Genomic DNA, 20,976 nt, shown 5'->3' with positions numbered 1-20,976 from the left:
TTGTGATGTGTTGAGAAATGAGTGAAGAGTAGAGCACGATAGTACAAATTTGCGTGCTTGTGTGTTTTCTCAATTCGCCCTGACGGAATTAAATAATCTTCTTCACACACATTGAACTGCCCGTATGCGAATTTTGGGGAAAAATATTAAAATGTTTGCTATCTCATTCACTCTTGAAGAAATTCCTATCTTCTGCACTCACAGAGTAAACAAATTGAAGGTGGCAGCAGCGTAACTCCGTCAGAGCGAATGTGACTCAGAACAAATCGCGCGACCACCTGAAGGTATAAGAAGACCTTGATTTTTCGCCCCGAACAACAGAGATTCGCCGTCAGCAGCAGAAGGAAAGTTGTCCACTTGTCAATTTTCATTCGCATCATCGTCATCGCGGTCACATCGGTTGAATCGTGGTGAATCGTTTTCCGTATCGTTTTTGTGCAATAAGTTCCGATTGACGTGGAAAAAGTGAATACGGCTTAAGAAGCAACCCCTGTGTAAGGTAGCAGTGATATTGAAAGGCGGTATTAGGATTTATTTCCGGAAAGAACCGAATTACGGAATTACACAGGCGAAGGCGTTTCACGTCATTACTTACGGAAAATCGTGGTGCAAGTGCAGACAGTATAAAAAGGAAGGGCAAAGTGCAGACAGGTTCCTGTGCTGGCTGAAAAGAAAACAGATTCTTGGCGTTTGTGTTCAATTGATCGAAAAAAGCTGTGCTTCGGATCACTGACTTACGGAACATTGTAGCAGCGGGTATGTAGCCATGCCAATTTTTTTCCTTACCGTTGACATCTCAAATTAGTACAATATGGAAGCAATTTTCCTTTATCTGTTCGGTTTTGCGGTGGCCAACACGAAGTTCAGTGAAATTTTTAATATTGTATAAATTAGTAGAGCGTACAGGTCATTGTGTTAAAATTATTTCGGCTGATAATTTCCGTTGTCACTTGCGTAAATTATTAGAAAAATTTTCGAGATTCAAAAAGGGTGTGTTTTTAAGTTAGTTGCCTCTAGTATTCCGTTCAGGAGGCGTATCGTTTTTTTTCGTGTTGACAGTGCATTCATCCAACGTAGTTTCATTTTCTTTGGAATAAGTTTGGTTCCTTTATCTTAATTATTTCATGAAAGCCAAAGTGGATTAACATGGGAGCCCCAATCTATTAATCATTTTTCACTCTATTCGATTATTTCGAAAGCAAATTGACGTTTGCTACAGGATAAAAAATTAGATGGTATAGCTCAAGACACGACCGCAGTTCGCAATAATACCAATAATGTGTATGAGATCAACATTTGATGCCTCATCCCATATTTAGAAAGCTTTCGCAGACATCCTTTCTTTTGTATAAACAGATCATCTGCAGTCCATTATACACTATTATAATATGTGTTTAGGTACATGCAATCACATGTTTACATCGCAACTCCCACGCTTCCAAATAGTGATCGACAATGAACTGCCGTTATGTATCAATCGGTAACTCTCGGTCACTTAAACAATGAGTAATAAGTTTGTCTCAAACTTTTCGAAGATCTAGCTTCAAAATATCATGTTGGTTTAGGTTCGCGAAAGCAAACATTAGTTTTCGCTGACACAAGAATAGATGATGACACAGTAGGCGGTTTTTGTCTACTCGTGACGTTTATGTATGGTGAGCTCGCACGATATTGTTTCATCAATTTTATTTTCATTTTGTTTTTTTTTCGAACATAGTTCCGATTCAGGTCAGGTTTCGTTACTAGCATCAAACAGATCTTGTAAAAAACACGCTGCACAGATCATGATGCGTTAATTATATAGCTGAAACTCAAACCACAGACAAACAGACATCCAGGAAAATAAGGATTATTTTTACTAAACATTAATACAACAGTTGTCTGAACATGGCAACAAAATTAGAACGAAGCACTTCTATAGATAAATGAAAGTCAAACGCGGACGAATCTCAGTTGAAGGCTCGTTAAAGGCCAATGATTGCACTATTGGAGCTATAGTTTGTACGACGGTAGATGCATTGAGGGTACTCTCGGTATAGAGTTCTTGATGGAGCGCTAAAATTAACCTGTCGAAAAATGTCCGGACAATAAATTCATGCTTCCAGGACATTGGCCACAGTCATAGCATAGGCAGTCTCACGCCGGACTTGAACGATCCTCATGACGAGTGTCTGACTTAAGCCGTTGCCATGACAAGAGCCGGAGAGCGTAGCGGAGGAACCGGCACTGGATGTGTAGTCTAAATCGTGACGTAGTATTCAAGCTGCGACCGAACAAGCGAGCAATATAAAACAGTCAGACAACTTATGTTCCTAAACCCTAAAGTTACGTGTCATTTTGAAGATTTGCCCAAGCTGCTACACGGGTGTCTATAAAAGCAATATGCTGCTTAAAAGTAAGTTTGTCATCGAGAAATACACGAAAATCTTTAACGGCATCGACACGCTGAATTGATCGATTGTTGAGGCTTATCGTTATTATCGAACATTTGGAGGGATTTAGCGTCATACGGTTAATCGCACGCCAACTACTAAAGGAGTTCAATTGTTGCTGAAGAACGGATGCATATGAAGTGCTCACAATTTTGGAAAATAGTTTCAAGTCGTCTGTGTGATCCTCGTGAAGAATATTTTATGTCGTCAAAATAAAATAGAAACACCAACGGTCCCAGGTTACTTCCCTGAGCGACTCTAGAAGTTGCAGGAAAAAAAATGGAAAGCTCGTCTCCAATCTTAAAATTGATTATTCGATCTGTTAAATCTTATCTAACAATCTAATAGGGCGTCCCTAAGGCCATAGCGTTCCAATTTTGCAACAGTAATGCAGTGGTTAACTTTGTCGAAAGCAGTTGAAAGATCAGAATAGATCGCGTCTGCATAATCACTAGCAAAGAGAAAAATGGATGCTTATAAAGATAGGCCACGTTAAAAAATGCATTTCTCACTCTTGTGTCAAAGGACTTTATAAGATGTTATAATTTAAATGTAATCCAAGAAAATATGAAAATGAAGAGGTTAATTAGAATGATGTTTCGATTCAGTTTTCTATGTCTTAAACACACGATGAAATTGGAATTCATGAGAATTCCTGTAAAGTTTTCAATTTAAATGGATCTAGCTATATTCTGTAATCTGCGAAGTACCCAATACAGCTTTGGAACTGCAGAGTCTTTCGGTATTTTGGACTTTTTTCAGTTAAGGTTTTTCGTCAAAAATGTTTATTCGCCCAAACACCAGTTCACTGAAATATATCACTTGTTGGGCGTGGTCCCGAAAACATACCCTCTGTTGGTTTAAACGGGTCTCAAATTAGCAAGCTGAACAATTTTGTATTCTAGTGAAATAAATTACACACTCGCGTGTGCCCCCTACAGCAAAATTTCCTTGCTGTAGCCTTCGTGGAGATGCAGAGAATACGGTCTCCAAATAGCAATTTTACTAATTAAGATCAATCACGAAGAGTAATCATTAGTATGTGTAGTCAGTCAAGTCAAGCTGAGCTAAGCTAAAAATTTCTATTCGCCTAAATAATGTCTTAATTTTAAAGACACTTTTTTAAATTGCTTTGGGACTTGTGGGTCTACTACGAAAGACTGAATCGCGAAAGGCTGAAATTCGAAAGGCTGAAATCACGAAAGGCTGAAAACTACATAAGGCTGAAAACACGAAAGGCTGAAAACACGAAAGGCTGAATCACGAAAAGCTGAAAATCATAAGGCTGAAATTCACAAAGTTCATTTCTAAAAGAACACGCTCGTTCGGCCTAAACTAGGGGATCACCCCTACGAGCCAGTAGACCTAGGAAAACGAACGAACCTATACAGAGGTGATTTCTGCGCTTCCGACGGCGGGTCGCCGGCGCACACTCGTGGCCTTCGGCCGTCTCGCCCTGAATCATCTAGGAAACGTGTGCAAGAGTCAAGTGTGTATAGATTCAAATGTTGCCGAAAATTAATTTTCCATTGCACAAACCAATTAATACTCAAACATTGAACTCTGTCACTTTATAAGGGTTTGTTATCCGTGTGTCCGAATTTTTCAACGATTATGATTCAAGTCACAGCCTTTCATGTTTCAGCCTTTCGTTCATTCAGCCTTTTGTGGTTTCAGCCTTTTGTGCATTCAGCCTTTCGTTATGAAACATACTTTTCAGCCTTTCGAGTTTCAGCCTTTCGGGTTTCAGCCTTTTGAGTTTCAGCCTTTCGTTACTAACCCGGGACTTGTAACCTTGAATGTATCGCAGAACGTTGAACACAATTTGAGTGCGTTTTATCCTTTTTTCTCCTCAAATCTTCATCATTTCAAAAACTGTCATTGGTGGATTTGGTTTAGTGATGAAAATACAATAGAATATAGAGGTACGGTGAGTGGTTTGAATCCCAGATTCAAAGGATTTTTGTTTGTTAACAGTGATGACGTGGAACTCCAAAAGCAATGTGGAAAATAAAGCGACTGAAAATTTTTTCCTGCGTCATGAAATAATGTGGAATACCATTTTGAAAAACGAACGGTGTTCACGACGTCTCTGGTAGAAGAAACTTATTCGAAAAAAATTAGTATCGCTCTAATATTCGTCATTCGAAAGCCGATTCGATTTTCAAAAATTCAATCAGGTGTGAAAATAGTAAAGCATTTTTTTGTTTTCAAAAAATTTTTGACTCGAAGTTTCGAAGGTCTTTTTTACCCCATCTACCCCTTTTCAAAAAATCTACGGTTATGCAAAACATTGTTACATTATATGAAAAAACAAATCCTGAGTGTTTCAGTATATTCGGAGACCCTGAAAACTCTTCATAGTTCCCATTTCACTAACTTTAACACTAACTTTTCGAATGACGAGAATCAGAGCGATACTAATTGTTTCGGATAAGTTCTCCATCCAGAGACACCGTGTGTTGTTTGAATAATTCATTTGGTTTTTTGAATTCTGGGTATTTGCTGTCTTAATTTGACGTAGGTACTTTTCTTTATTCCGCACCTTCATATTTTTCTTATTGAGTTTCGTTGCCATCACGTCTCTTCACTTTGATAGTATATACTAGAGTTTGATATTTTTCAAACCCGTACCCGACACGAATCCAATTTTTTCAGTTAAAACATAGCTTACAGTTCCTAGCGAAGTGAAAAATTTGACGAGGGAAAAAGGGTAACAACCTTGTATTAGACATAATTATGCTTATTTGAAAAAGTCGGGTTTCAAGTTTTCAAACCAGAACTGGTAGAACCCAACGGGTACAAATCGGGTTTGGGTTTCGGGTTTGAAAACTCGAAACCCGATTATCTTTAGTATTTATGTCAAAACAAAAAAAAAAATGGTGCCGAAAATCTTTGGTGAATAATATTTTGCATTGTTCTTTGAACGTTGATTATAAAACAATGTACAATGTCAAAATCGGCTTTAGACCAGTGATACCCAACCGGGGCTCCGCGGTCAGCGAGGGGGCCGCGAGGCTCATCCAGAGGGGCTGCGAAGCTTTTGGTAAATTTGACGGGTAACTAAAAGTTGGTTCCAGATATCTCTGTGAGAGCAGATTTTTAACTATTCTGTGATATGAGACCGAAAAATGCTGCCTTATATAGCAAAACCTGTATCTGGAATTCTTTCGAGGGGCCGCGAAACTCTTTATGCTTCGCAAAGGGGGCCGCGGAGCTTTTTTTTTGTTTAGCAAAAAGGGTCGCGGAGCCAAAAAGGTTGGGAACTACTGCTTTAGACGTTCGGAAAGAGCATTGGTTGAGCGAAGTGGTAATAATACTATAGTAAAAATGACCAATGAAGCTTAGCTCTTCTTAAAAAAGCCGTTGACATGCATATCTTACCACTTACTACTCTACTTATGGCTGTACACTAACCAAAGGCAAGGCGAATAGCTTCGCAACGCTATTCGCGTTCACTACGTCATCGGCCGGAGAGTTTTGTGGAATTTGCGTTGACGGTGTTGCTGATATTTGTTTGGATTTTGGGTGTGAAAAAGAAGGAAGGGAATATTTTTGATTTTGTCATCACGCTCATTTTGACAATTACACATAAGAGATCACGTAGGTGCAAACAGCCTTCAAAATCTCTTTCAATGCGAATAACTCGAATACAGCTCAAAGTATTGTAAAAAATAGGGATACCATCTGGTCGAAAGTAGAAATCAGGACACCCTTTTTCGGCACAAATTTGATCTAAGCCTAAGGCTACTGACATACTGAGGCGTCAAATGAAGCGAAGCGTTGAGCGTTTGAGAAGCGGAATAAACAGAAGCGTTGGGTGAAGCTTCCTATGACATACTGGAGCGAGCGTCGCAAATGGGTTGTGTTGTCATATTCCTAGATTCCAATAGCGGTTTTGTTTAAAGGAAATATGAATTCGTCCAATGAAGATTTTTTTGCTTCTTCAAGCACGGTAAATTACGTTTTTAGTAAACAGAGATTTTTTTATGAAATAAAATAATATTACTGAAGTGAGTTGCGCTACAGACGTAGTAAAAAAAATAAGAAATTATCCTAAATTTTAAACCCGTTGACCCCGAGCAACGTTCAACTAGTTTATAATATCTGTTAGGATTTGAATAACCAATGAGAGCACAGCTAGTTACTCAGCGGCTTGCATTTTCGCGACCAAAGAAGTTTAGCATGCTAGATTTCTGGCCATTCAAATCAAAACTCAACAATATCAATCAATAATATCAGTGCTATTTTCCCGACGACCTGAACAATTTTCCCGATAGTATTTTCTATCCTACTTTTTTCTTTTTTAAGATTTAAGACCAAAATAAAGCAAATATTAAGTACCTGGCGATATCAGGTTTAGTCTGAACATGGTTTTTCTGCACAACCCTCTTCTGAACATTTTAACATTTTCTAAACGAAAATGTAAACCAAAACAAAGCAAATATAAAGCACCTGGCGACAAAAGATTTAGTCTGAATATGGTATTACCGCGTACATATACGCGCGTCAAAACACTACTCGTTCTGTTTCGCCGCCTCTATCGACGCGTCTTTGCCGCTCCAGTAAGACCGGTTCGAGCGTTTCATATAGACGTTCGAAGAAGTAGTTCTGACGCTTTTGCGACGCTTTTTGCTTCGCTTCATTTGACGCCTCAGTATGTCATTAGCCTAAGTCCTCCTAGCTTGTCACGAGGTACGATACTGGCCTATCAAGCAGGTTCTCAAAGCTTCAAAACCCAACCTGAAAGAGACTGTTAGTATTATGAAAATCACAGCGTTAGCCCCGCAATTGTCCTGTATGCTAATAGTTATAGATTTGAAAAGGCAGATGAATAAGTAGTATGATTGTAGAATGATTTTTAGAGAGGCACACTGTCGCAGTGGAAAAATATGACATCGGGAGGTTCAATTTTGTTGAAACCACGGGGCATTCCAAAGGCATGCGAGAGTTTCGTGGGACGTATTTTGTTAAAACGCGGGTCTGTCTCGTCATTTCACAATTACTAGATGTTTGACGATTTCAAAACCTAGAAGATTTCTCTCGTCACTTCGCAGAGATTGTATCCCGAAATCGTAAGAGATACGCTACGAAATTGACTATTTCAAGAAAATCAGGACAAATGCTAGAATATGAAAAATAAATCAGGACGCTCAAATAGATTAACAAAATCAGGACATGTCCTGCTAAATCAGGACGGATGGTATCCCTAGTAAAAAACGAAATAGGATCCAGTATTGCAACCGTGAATATTGATCAGTGTAGCTTAAAACAGCTCCAAAGCATGCAGCCAGTTTTCGCCCTGTTTACAGTTTGTACGCCAAACGCCAAAATTTTAGTACACAAAAAGCGTCACTCCAAGAAAGCCGCAAACGACTTTTGAGGGAGGACGTGGCAGCCACCGTGCGAGAAAAGAGATCGCACAGACCGAATGCCGTAGGTCGGAAAGAAACTACCGGTTGTTGCCTATCTTGTCTGCCTAGTGCCAGACAGCCGAACTGGAGAGAGCTTTGTGGGAGAACTAGAGCGAGAAAAAAAGTCTCCGGTGGAAAATTCGCCGCCATCTTGACGTGTAGACCGTCGTCCAGTGCGTTCTGTAGCTGCAAAAGTTCGGAATATTGTGTGGGTTGGTTGTTTCTCGTTCGGTTCTGGGTTTCCGTCGCGGCTTGCCTCGGGTCTTGTTTAAGCAGTCGATTGTGAAAAGAAAGCCTGGCCACGGCAAGGGTTGTGCCTAGCGAACATTACGACTCAGGATCTACGTTTGCGGTGGGTTGCGGCTTGTGTGACGTGAATGAATCAGACCAGCATCTTGTCCAGCAGAAAAGTACGTTTTCGCAGGAAAAAGAAAAACTGTGTAAGTGGCACTCTGGAAGTCTGGATTAAGCTTATCGCCAAACCCAAAATGGTCTAGCCCAATGTACTATCTGGACTATAAATGTGAACTGGGTGGAAAGTTTTCCTTGTGCAATATGTGTTGCTATGTGGCGTTTAAATTCTACCCAAGACCGATACAGGCGGTAGGCCGGGTAAAAATTAATAATCCAGTGAATCGAATTTTTGTTACCAACCGATCTAAAAGAGGAAATGATAATTTAGAAAATAACTATCGGGATTTCCTAATGGATATAGCACCGGGAGAGAGGAAGTAGAGGGAGTTGATTGTCTGGAAGAAGGATGAAAAATGAAATGTGTGTGCCGTCTACGGGCGCTGCTGATTCATTACTTCTTTTTCCCCAACCCGCTCCCGACTTGGTTTCAGCAAGAAAAGACAGAGAAACAAAAATTGGAGCATAGGAGCCTCGTCATCGGATGTGCTTTTCGTTTGTGGCTGCACGGGATCACAGAAGTGATGCCAGAGCTACTGGCCAGTGTTTAATCCAGAAGAATGAATAACAAACAAATCTGGAGAAACATGAACCACCCATCCACCGTGTCCGATTTGACATACATTTCGGGGGTCAAAGAAAGCCTAAAAGTTTTATGAGTTAGTAGTTAGTAATCCAATTTATCGATAGTTTGCTTGATCGAACTGAACGCACGTTACACGTGTGAAATTTAGGTTGAGGCTATCCGGGATCCGACATTAATGCAAAATTTGAGGACACATGACACGATAGACATTTTTCCAAAGTCGATTAGATTGATCTGGTAATGTCAAAAGTGATGCATGATACTTAACTGTTTATGAAAAATAAATTCGTAAAGCAACCTCTTTTGCAAAATTACACCTTTCAGAGAACTTGCTGTTGACATATAACTCGCACGTTCTTTTGTTCTGTTTACATTTGCACAGTCTATTTAGACAGCGTAGATTGTTTCTTCTTAAATGTTTTGATTCAAATTTTAAAATAGTCTGCCTTAGCCTGGATTGGTAGTGACACAAAATGTAAAATCCTGCTTCATCATGCATCACACGTCTCGTAAACATTTTCCTCTGAACTCTAATTTTTTGGATAAGACATAGTGTAAGAATACTAACCTAGCATAGATTAAATATTGGATAGTTTGTAAGGTTCGAAGTGGACAATGAATTTTATTATGAACTTAATTTCGAGCCTGATTTTGTGGCATTCACATCTACTGTGCGTAAGAAGAATCCAACACTTTTCTCGTTCCATTACTCACGCAGTTATTGTTCCCGTTAGACTATTTATGACTTTGTTTTCTCTTCTGCCTGTCAGGTTCAATACTGAAAACAATTGCACAAGCGTAACGAGGAGGATATAGCAACTTCTTTCTTACGCAAAGCAGGAGAATAGCAGGAGCACCCGTCGTTCTAGTTTTCTTTCCTGCAAACAACAAACAGCTAGTGCGAAAGACCTAGCCCATACCAAGAGCAAATCGTTTAGGTTAGGATATTTTAGCTTCGCTAAAGCAACTAACTTTCCAACTGGGCATCGAGTGAGAAGATAAAAAGGCAAAACGTATTAACCGGGAACTACCAGAGCTACTAATCAACCATGGGGAACGTATTCGCAAACCTGTTCAAAGGACTGTTCGGCAAAAAGGAGATGAGAATACTTATGGTCGGATTGGATGCCGCTGGTAAAACCACAATCCTGTATAAACTTAAATTAGGAGAAATTGTTACAACGATTCCTACCATTGGTGAGATTTGATATAAAGATTTTTCCCTATTGGCAGTTTGATCGAACGTTTTTATTTTCCAGGTTTCAACGTTGAGACTGTAGAATACAAAAACATTAGTTTCACAGTGTGGGATGTTGGTGGTCAGGATAAGATCCGACCTTTGTGGAGGCATTATTTCCAGAATACACAGGTGAGTAGTTAATGAAACTTAAAGGGTGGATAAGGGAACACTAGAGCGTTTTTCTTACCCTGTAGGGACTCATCTTCGTCGTGGACAGCAACGACAGGGAGCGTATCGGCGAAGCTCGGGAAGAACTGATGCGAATGCTAGCGGAGGACGAACTTAGAGATGCTGTTCTACTTATATTCGCTAACAAGCAGGTGAGTTGAACGTAAAATTCGTCGAAAATTGACATGTGATCTTGACCAAGGATGTGGCGAACTATTATCTGGAATAGTGAGCTGAAATACTTCGTTTTCTTTTGACTGACAAGATTTGTCAACATACAATATTGACCTCACGACATGCTGTTAGCGATAAGCGCGGTAGTTCTCAATGAATGCTTCTGAACTGTTTATATAGGATTTCCGAATCTGTACACTAGAATCTTCAGCTTATTTTCACTACGGACACTCAAATTAATAAGAAGCCAATAAAGATGTGAAATTCCATATGCTAGGAAATTTCTGAGGTGTAACTCATGTAATCAAAATCACAAGTAAAAGCAAATAACGCTATGCTAAATGCGGGGATTTTTTTTCTAATTATTGCAAAAGTTTGAGGCAAATATGTGTCAAGAAGAAATCACTGCTTTGCTTTGTAATTTGTTATAAAAGTGTTTTAAAGTGGTGCAATGTTTTCTATTCATTCAATCTCATTTCCCGTCGTAGGGAATACGTATATGAAACGATATCATTCTTTTTTTTTATTCTAATTGTTAACAAAGATTCTTGAAACAAAATGTTTTTTATTTTATTTTTTGGAGAACTTTCTTGTTTTTTTTCCAAAATTTGATTTTTCATGCCATTCAATTGCTTAATTAACTAGACTTGCTTCATGTGCCATCTTTTTTGTGATAAAAATATTTTTAGCGATTTTTGTATGGTAAATGTGAGTCTTAGGAAAAACACGTGTTATTTAACAGAATACGGAATTCGTGTTATTCGAAGAAATAATAACAACATGACATAATGTATATGCAAAGAATCCTCTGCTAGTACAAGAAACGCAAAAACATGACCGGATGTAACATCGAATAAAATGCAAAAAATTACTTCCAGCTTAAAATCCTATTTTTTCTGCTCAAGCCATTTGAAATAAAATTGGTAAAAAAAAATCATTTTTCCTCTTCTCGAATACAATTTTAATTTAAAAAAAAGGTCCTCAGTTATAATAAAACCTCTGTTTCACAATTTGTCAGGACTTTCTCGTAACTGCTTTTGTGATTCATTGAATTTAAATCTATTTTGTTCGAGATAAATTTTAATTTCTCGAAAACAAATGTTTTGTAGCGAATTTACAGAACGTTTTACTAATTGCATCTTCTTTGTAAAATATATGAGTTTTTTCTATACTTCTGAGCTCTCGAAACATTCCATATTTTTAATATATTTATTCTCAAGAGTGTTCTTATCAGATTGACGAAGGCATGGAAAATTCTGAAAAGCCAGGGAATTTATTTCACGATCAGGGAAATCAGGGAATATCGGATATGAAAAGTAATTGGGGAAAAATTGTACGAGACCCTTCAGCTGTAGTTAATAATGGCCATTGGAATTCAATCAAAGAAAATATTTCAAATGTCAGAAAAAATCAGGAAAAATGAAGGATATATTCTAATCATTTTAATTGATAAATGATTGAGTCAATGCTAACATCGCATTTCCTCTTTCCAGGATTTACCAAATGCAATGAACGCTGCAGAGATCACCGATAAGCTAGGCCTGCACTCGCTGAGAAACCGCAACTGGTACATCCAGGCGACCTGTGCAACAAGCGGCGACGGTCTGTACGAGGGTCTCGACTGGCTGTCCAACCAGCTGAAGAATGCTAACCGTTAAGCTAGAAGGGGGAGGCAAATTTTGATCAAGAGAAAATGAAACAGCAGAGAAGAGCAGCCTCAATAAACGCAAGATAAACAGACAGGACGCGAACTAGCAATGCGAGCGAGCGAGATCGAGATACATATTAAGCTAGAGCGAAAGAGAGATGAAGAAAAGCTCAGATGAAGATGATAAAATAGGGAAAACCAACAAAAAATTGTAGCAAAGAAATAAAACAAAATCAAGCAGAAAAACCAACTCCCTCTTAAAAAAAGTAAGTAAAACAAAAGAAAAAACACTAAAATGCAAAAGCCAGCTAGGTGACGTGTGTGTGAATGATTATATAAACAAAAGGAACAGAAATAATATAAAGTAATATAATAATTAAAAATAAATCACACAGAAAAAAAAAAAACAAAACAAAAAACCGAAGCTGAGGCGTATTAAATAATATAGCATGTGAGAAGTGAGCAAAATAAGGTGGGCGAGGAGTAACTTAAAATAAAAAAATAAACAATCGAAACCATGTGCTTATTATTGATGATTGTGCTATGCAGAAGCAGTACGCAGATGCTTTTTCGCTGCAGATAAGAAAATGTTTGTTCGGCAGATCGTCCTTTCTAGTTAGCTATCCCGCGGATCGTTATTCTTATAATTGTTTACATCCTGCAGAACTGGGCTCGATCCGGTTTTCCGCGAAATGGCGAACGGTTGCCGCCTCATTATTTAGCAACAATTTGTTTTTTTTTTTCTTCTATGCACTGTGCAAAAAAAAAACGGTACTCGATTAAGTTTTCACCTTCCATTCAGGATTAACATACGAGAGAGGGTGTATTAAAATTAACTAAAATAGTTTTTATTATTTATCGCTCCTTTCTCTTCATTAGTACTCGGTTAGTTACGTTAGCGTACCGCTAACAAAAAGGAAAACAAACATTCGCATACGGATAAGAATACTAGAAGATGAGAGAAGATTTTTGTTTTAATTAACGTGAGCGTATGAGTGGCTTTTGGGCAAGTTATTTCTTTTTCTGAATTCAACCGACATAGGCATAGGCAAATATTCACACACCACACAACGCAATGGATGAATGCTCCGTGAAAAAGCTCCTAGTTTTTGTCTTCTCTCTGGAGGATGAAACGGAAGGAATTCAGTCTTGCAATAAAACAAAATAAAGTGACAACTGCAGAAACCAACAAAAGACGCTACTACGCTGAACTAGGCGGTATGAAAAAAAAAAGAACTGTAACGACTAAAAAAGAGTAAACAGAATATCCGGAAATGACATCCGACAACATTCATTCAGAATCAGTTTAAGGAAGAAATTACAGCTACAAGTGTAACAGTTACGTTTAATTAAGATGAATAAAACACTATATATAGACGCTTTTTTTCGATTGGTAATGAACAAAAGAAATGCATGGAACAAAAAATAAGAAAAGCACTAATTGATGTGATTCGTAGTAACTACCGCGTCGTGCGATTTGGTTCAAGGATTTCTAACGTCACCCATCCGTCAGCAGTATTGGATGATTGAAGTGAAGGTAAGCAAAATCAGATGAATTACCTTTCTCTAGGCTCTATGATGATAATTGTGATGTTTCGGAAAGTTTATTGATAACACTCGCTGTTTTATTTTTGTTTACCGTTTAGCAAATCTGTGTGAATGGAATGTTTGATCTTATTCCGATTTCTTGTTGCCATAGGAGACGGTTGTTTTTGCACGATGTGCTAAGATCATCTGGTATGGGTTGATAGCACATGATGATGGAAACGATAAATAAGGTGATAGATGATAGAAAGCCGAACCGTATGACGTGACAAAGTGGACAAATAAATAAGCTTCTTTTGAAATTTATTTTTTTAATGTTTTTTTTTGCAATTCTAAAACAAGTTAGTTTTATATCAAATAAATTTATGTTACATTTTGTATATATGGTCGAATATCAGTATATTTCGCTTAAAGGTAGATACCTAAGTCATTAAGTGCGTATATACACAGCTGGTATATATTTAAAATTCTTATCGGCCACCGGTGCTTTCGTTGTTTACGCATAAATCAGTACGCAAAGTTTACCCGATTCAATGCCAAAGCTAATTGATTCTTGCTGCCAAGTGTCCTGAATGACGATAATTGATTCATTAGGGCCGATAAAAGGGGCATATTGTTTACAACCAACTTGGATTTGTTTCACTTTGAAACAACTGAATAACTTAAAAATTTAGGTTACCTCACTTGAATTTGTGGATTGAAAACACCGTTTGTTATGCTCGCTGTAAAGTGTTACATGAGGCGGGTGAAATATTGGTCGTTTTTCGTTTCTGATCGCAGTTATAAGTTGATGCAAACAAAATAAAAAAATCTAGGTTTCTAGGTATAGTTTTTCAAGAAATGCCCTGCAATAAAACTAACCCTTGAAGTGGTGCAGGACTTATATACATATCAGTAAATGAATAGCAGTCACATTTCTGGAACACATGCCTTAAACTGCCGCTATTCGCATAATAGTCCTATGTAAAAGTTGCGAGTCCTGTGTAAATTTTGCGAAAATGGGTCCATTTTGGCATGTTTTTCAAGAAAAGCCATTAAAAAAGTGAGGTTTGATTCCCACAACCTCGATTTTAATAGCTACTCTTGTAGAGCATGTCACAATGGACCCATTTCCGCAAGAAGCAAGAAAACATAGGACTTTTACATAGGACTGTTATGCGAATAGCGGCAGTAAAGCACATGTGAAGATTTCACCAGAATAGTTCATGAAATCGTCGATGTTGACATTTTTTTGATGCTAAATGTCTTAGAAATGCATGAAACGTCGAGATCTAGTATTATCTAAAAAAATTTGAGTTTGGGACCTTGCACATCTTGGGTTCGGGCAAGCTGCGTAACCACTAGATTACTGTGTCCGCTTTGTCAAGCGGATGATTAGGGGTTCGAATCTCAGTAGAATCAGAACATTCGATGTCAAAAAGGACTTAAACAAGGCATTTCTTGACGGATACCCTTCTTTCAGGCTGAATTCTATAATACCTTTGTGTGATTTACTCTTAACAAAAATAAGTCCCTCTCATTAATAAAGCTGACCAGATTGATGCCACCCTTGAAGGGCTGAGCGGTTTATGTTGGGGTTCGGACGCACTTTTTGATTCTGCCAGGTGGGCTGCGTAGTAGTTCCATGTGATTTTTCATAACTTTTGCTATGAGGTTAGGATACGACTTTATAATACGCGTAATAATAATAAACCACAACTTTCTTAATTACTTCCCCAGTGAAACATTCCTCAGGATTTTACCTGCGTTATAATGGTACGCCAACGCCATCGGCCCATGGTAGCTTGTCTCTTTTTTCTTGAGCATCCTTCATTTCTGAGAGCTTGTTCTACTTGGTCCAACCAGCCGGCTCGCGTCTCTACGTCGTGCATTGGTCGAATTCGGGACGAACACCATTTTTGCGAGTTGCACCAGCTCGTGATTCATTCTTCTCTATACGCCATTCTCACATACTCCGCCGAAGATGGTCCTAAGCACACGTCGTTCGAAAACGGCTAGTGCTTGCAAGTCCTCCTCGAGCATTGTCCATGTCTCGTGTCCGTAGAGGACAACCGGTCTCATGAACGTCTTGTACATGGTGCACTTGGTACGGGGGCGAAGTTTGCCAGACCTCAACGTCTTGTGGAGTCCGTAGTAGGCACGACTCCCAGCTACAATACGTCTGCGGATTTCTCTGCTGCATTTGTTGTCTGACGTTACCAATGATCTGAGGCACACAAATTCGTCAACCACTTCGAACTCATCTCCGTCTCCCTTTCGCGCTCGGTTTCCTCTGCTAGCAGATACTTGGTCTTCGACGTGTTCACCTTCAATCCAACATTCTGCGTTCACATTTGAAGATCTTGGTCCTAATCAGCCATGTTAGTTTCGCAGCGAAGCCGTTTTCGTCTATAACTTTCTACAGATCTACACGGTCGATAGTGTCGTAAGCGGTCTGGGCTGCGTGGGAACTTGGTATTAAAAAGATTTGGATTGTTGTCAATCGCCCATCCACAAAAGCGGCATGATAACTTCCCGTGATAAAGATAATCGGGATGAGCACTTTTTAGGCGTTGAGAATCGTGAATCGGTCGGCAGTCCTCACATTCCAACTTGTCACCCTTCTTGAATATTGGGCATATCACTCCTTCCACTCCTCCGTTAGCTATTCTGTATCTCAGGTTCTGACTGTCAGCTGTTACAGACAGGAAGCCAACCTATCTGGGCTCAACTTGATAAGCTTCGCTGCCATGCTGTACTTTCCAGCTGATTTGTTGTTCTTAAGCTGCTTGATAGCATCCTTTACATCACCTATCGTGGGGGGTGGTATGTCACCCTCATCCGTTGTGCTGAAGAAGTCGTTCCTCTTAACGTCTTGGTTCTCTACCTCTGCACCATTCAGGTGTTCATTGTAGTACCTCCAATTGTCGATCACCTCCTGTTCATACGTCAGAACTCCTCCATATTTATACCGACACATTTCAGATCGCGGAACAAAGCCTGCGCGGGATGCGTCGTTTAGTTTCTTGTAGAATCTACGTACTTCTTGAGAACGATATAGCTGCTCCGTTTCCTCACACTCCAGCTCTTCCAGACGGCACTTTCTGACCCAGGAAAAATATGACAGGTCCTTTTTCGAGCATCAATGCACGTGCTGCATTCTTCTCGTCTAGAATCGTTTGACACTCCTCGTCGAATCAGCCGTTACGTCGATTCCGCTGCGTTGTTTAGGGCTGCTTTCATAGTATTCCAGCAATCCTTCATAGGAGTTTCGGTAAGCTCTTCCTCATCCTGCAACGCTGCCTTAAGGCTTAGCGCGTACTCAGTAGCGACTTCGAGGAGTTTAAGTCGCTCCAGTTCATACTGTGGTGGGTGACGGTAGCGGACGTTGTTGACAACTGAAAATCTGGCTCATTTTGAACATCAGAAGAGAGTGATCAGGATCGGTGTTTGCCCCACGACAGGTTTAGACGTTGACAATATCCGAGAAGTGCATTATGTCGATCAAAACCGGATCGATCTGTGATCTCCAGGTGTACCGATATGGGTAGCTGTGCTGGAAGTAGGTACTACATATGGCCATGTTCTTGGAGGCGGTGAAGTCAATGAGCCGAAGGCCGTTTTCGTCCGTGAGCCGGTGTGCGATGAACTTTTCATTACCCGGTTTGAATTCCTTCTCCTGGCCAACCTTGGCGTTGAAATCACCGATATTGATCTGGACGTGTTGTTTTGGGCAGCTATCGTCATCGTTACTTCCTAGATGAAGGCTGTGCACGTTATTGGTGCTAACGTTGACGAAACGGCCTCTGATCCTGTACATCATTGAGGCAATCAAAAAAATTAAACCCTCAAGTGCTGTTGGTCCAGATGGCATTCCGTCTTTGATTTCAATAAAGTGCGCCGAATCGCTCAGTTTCCCATTCACTGTTATCTGCAATCGTTCGATAGAAGAATCTACATTCCCTACACTGTGGAAAGAGTCGTTCATGTTTCCTGTCCACAAAAAAGGAGACAAACGTAATGTGGCTTATTACCGCGGAATTACATCGCTTTGCGCAGGTTCCAAACTACTTGAGAATCTGGTGGGAAACATCATATTTTCTGCCTCCAAATCATACATATCGCCGGATCAACACGGATTCTTTCCCGGGCGTTCTTTTGACACGAATCTTGTTCAGTTTACGTCATATTGCCTAAAGAACATTGAAAACGGTGATCAAATAGACACAGTATATACTGATTTAAAGGCCGCTTTCGACCGTGTTGACCATCGAATACTGGTTGCAAAACTAAACCGTTTAGAAGCCCCATCATTTCTCACACGTTGGCTAGAATCTTACCTGGTTAGCCGCCGCCTTTGCGTAAAGCTTGCTGCGGTGAAATCCGATTATTTCACAAACAGCTCTGGCGTTCCCCAAGGTAGCAACCTTGGTCCATTATTATTCTCGTTATTTTTCAACGACATATCCCGCTTGCTTCCACATGGAGCTAGTTTAGTGTATGCTGACGACTTGAAAATATATTTAATAATACGGAACATTGAAGACTGCAAGGAACTTCAGTGGACGATCGATCTCTTTCAAGATTGGTGCCTGAGAAACCGCATGACTATCAGCGCCCAAAAATGTTGTATTATATCGTTTACCCGTAAAACTGCACCAATCATATGGGATTACCAAATCTGTGGCACTCAACTTGAGCGTGTAGATTCAGTAAAGAATCTGGGGGTCATCCTGGACACAAGTTTCACATTTCGCGACCATTACTCAAACGTAATTGCAAAAGCAAATCGCAATCTGGGATTTATCATGCGGACTACGAAAGATTTTACCGACCCATACAGTTAACGATCACTGTACTATTCACTTGTACGATCACTCGAGACTGCATGTGTAGTATGGAGTCCTTATACAGATCTTTGGATCGCCCGGTTCGAAGCTGTCCAGAAGAAATTTACGAGGTTTGCTCTCAGACTGCTTCCATGGAACAATGCAGCCAGCATACCGCATTACGACATCCGGTGCAGGCTTCTTGGAATGGAAACACTTTACAGCAGGTGTGACTCCATCAGAGCAATACTCGCGGCAAAACTGTTACTATGTGTTGTTGACGCTCCTATAATACTGGACCAATTAAATTTGTATGTGCCATCAATTCCCCTACGCCGGAGAGAGCCGCTGAGATTGGAGTTCCGGAGAACCGAATACGGACGAAATGAACCGATAATTTCAATATGTCGACAATTCAATGAAGTTCACGAGCTATTCGATTACACTATTTCAGTACAGGTGTGTAGAGTATGAACCCGCTGAATAAAACAAATATGTTATAAAAACATATCTATAAGAAATAATAAAAAAAAATAACAAGAAATATATAAATGTGCATTTAAGATATATATTTAGAAATAAAAACGAGTACTTTGAACAATAGATCACAGCAACCTAACGGCTAGCAACAGAACTTTGTTTGCGTAACAGTAAAAGTCGAATCAGTTTTTGGAGAGCTGTTGTAGGAAGCGGATGGAAAAGTTGCACAAAGAAAAAAAAAAGAGAAAAGTCAAGAAGTCAAGAAGTCAAGATGGCTGACAGAAAAAGGATGTGTTCCGTTGGACACGACAAGGTGTTCAAAAACAAACTGAAACGTCGCCAGTTGGAGTCTATTGTCAGAAATAGGTGAATCCCTGTCTACTGCTTTATCTCGTGAAAGCATTTGCTTCCTGTTCTCTTTTTTCCGGTACACACTGCAACATAACCGAGAAAACCGCCTAACTACGTAGGTTCCAGACAGCAACCCAAGGGTTAGGAGCACAATTTTACTCTCCCGACAAAACTGTTTATGTATTTGATTGTAATTGTGTTATGTAATTCTGTAACTGTAATTTTATGTAAAATTGTGCAAAAGATATGGGGTTTTTACGCGTTTGTTGTAAATCTGGAAACTCCAGGTTTATACACAAAAGCTTTTACCCATCACCCCTCATTAAGACTGTGAAGTTGGATGAAGCTAAAGAAATAAACAATAAACAACTTGCACATTCTGTTGTTGATTGGCTACCACCGAATCACACGCTTCTGCATTTTGCCCATCTCAACTTGAGTGGGGCCGGCTCGTGTGTGTTATCGTAGCTCTGGTAGCTGGTGTAACCATCCTTTACGTATGTACCGATAATCCCTTCTAGCATACCTCCTGCAGCGCTACAATGTCGAACTTGCCGACCCTCAATAAGTCGGAAAGAATGCGGGTACTTTCCAAAAAATTAAGAGACTTGTAAGACCTTGCACCAACCTCCAGTCTCGCCGGAGGACAATCATGACAGCACTGTTTAGAGTCCGGTGCTGGGATCAGGACGTTGATCAGCCGCCCCTAACATGGAGCCCAGATGCTACTGTTTTGAGTCGCACCATCTTGATGAACCGACTTGTTAACTTGTTAACCCACCGTTTTGAATCCCTAATAAATCACAAGGAAAAGCTTTATCCAATTGAAGTGAATAATTATTGGTCTGTTGACTGTGTGAATGAGGATGTGTGTGACCGTACTATTTGGTTCCGTTATCACCCACGCTCTTCTTTATTCGTGATTGCGGGAGATAGAAAATCTCAGGAGCAGAACAACCCAAAGCAGGAACGCGAACGGACCTGCATGAGGCATGTCGAATGGTATGATTGAGGACAGTTGACTACATGAAGGGTAACAGACGTCAAGAGGGACGACCAATCATACGAGGAAGACTGTAGGCGTGAGTATCGATAGTATGATGGTTGGTTCAGAACAGCAAAGGTAAAGCCAACAAGTGATAAAAGGTACGTTCTTCATTCACAACATATATTTGCCGTTGGAACCTCCAGGTCAGAGTAAATTTGCTTACCTGTGTTTTATCGGTTGCCAGTAACTGTCTCGTCAGGTTGAATTGCTCCTAGAGGTTCTGACATTACATTTACAATAGAACCTGGGCCTAGTTCATAAGTTAAGCCCCCTCCCTGTGTCTTGCTAAATTTATTTATTTATTTGTGCCCCCTCCCTGGGTCTTGCTAAATTTATTCATTCATTTATTCATTTGTACAACTACATTCATCTGACAAAGATCAGTCCTAATGAATAATAAAACGAAACTGTCAAGGATTTCAAAATTTTTTGATGGGCATTCAGGAGCCAAGTTGGATCATGGCAACCATATAGTCGATTCCGCGGTTCCAAGTATAAGAAACTCCTTTGGCGCAACGGTCTTTCAGGGGTATATATGTTTAGCTGAGCCAATGACATCAGTCGATGTAGTTTAGCAGCGAAAACAGCTTGGGCAATTTGAGGGCGGACTTCGAGTGGTTGAATACCAAAGAGTTGACAACGGTCCTCGTAAGATGGCTGGTTCAGTGAAT

The 20,976-nt window shown here is 39.8% G+C and overlaps 1 protein-coding gene across 3 annotated transcripts; it reads left to right on the top strand.

Annotated features, from left to right (window-relative positions):
- The first annotated feature begins 356 nt into the window (after positions 1-356).
- On the top strand, positions 357-13,450 carry LOC129725941 (ADP-ribosylation factor 1). Of its 3 annotated transcripts, none has more exons than XM_055682392.1 (5): positions 357-756; positions 9,614-10,040; positions 10,103-10,212; positions 10,278-10,403; positions 11,919-13,450. In XM_055682392.1, the coding sequence occupies exons 2-5, from the start codon at positions 9,893-9,895 to the stop codon at positions 12,081-12,083; spliced, it is 549 nt and encodes a 182-aa protein (XP_055538367.1). In that variant the 5' UTR covers positions 357-756; positions 9,614-9,892; the 3' UTR covers positions 12,084-13,450. The 3 variants fall into 3 exon arrangements, with proteins under 3 accessions (XP_055538367.1, XP_055538366.1, XP_055538368.1); XM_055682391.1 differs by lacking the exon at positions 357-756 and adding an exon at positions 7,865-8,286; XM_055682393.1 differs by lacking the exon at positions 357-756 and adding an exon at positions 7,979-8,256.
- The last annotated feature ends 7,526 nt before the right edge of the window (positions 13,451-20,976 follow it).

Source organism: Wyeomyia smithii, chromosome 2, assembly GCF_029784165.1.
Source record: "Wyeomyia smithii strain HCP4-BCI-WySm-NY-G18 chromosome 2, ASM2978416v1, whole genome shotgun sequence".
NCBI classification, from domain to species: Eukaryota; Metazoa; Arthropoda; class Insecta; order Diptera; family Culicidae; genus Wyeomyia; species Wyeomyia smithii.
This window is presented reverse-complemented; position numbering and strand designations above follow the sequence as displayed.

Bases quoted from the DNA above. Each gene is read 5' to 3' on its own strand.
- LOC129725941 (XM_055682392.1), top strand. From the start codon at position 9,893: ATGGGGAACGTATTCGCAAACCTGTTCAAAGGACTGTTCGGCAAAAAG. The intron at 10,041-10,102 runs GTGAGATTTGAT...TTTATTTTCCAG, and splicing joins TACAACGATTCCTACCATTG to GTTTCAACGTTGAGACTGTA. The intron at 10,404-11,918 runs GTGAGTTGAACG...TCCTCTTTCCAG, and splicing joins TTATATTCGCTAACAAGCAG to GATTTACCAAATGCAATGAA.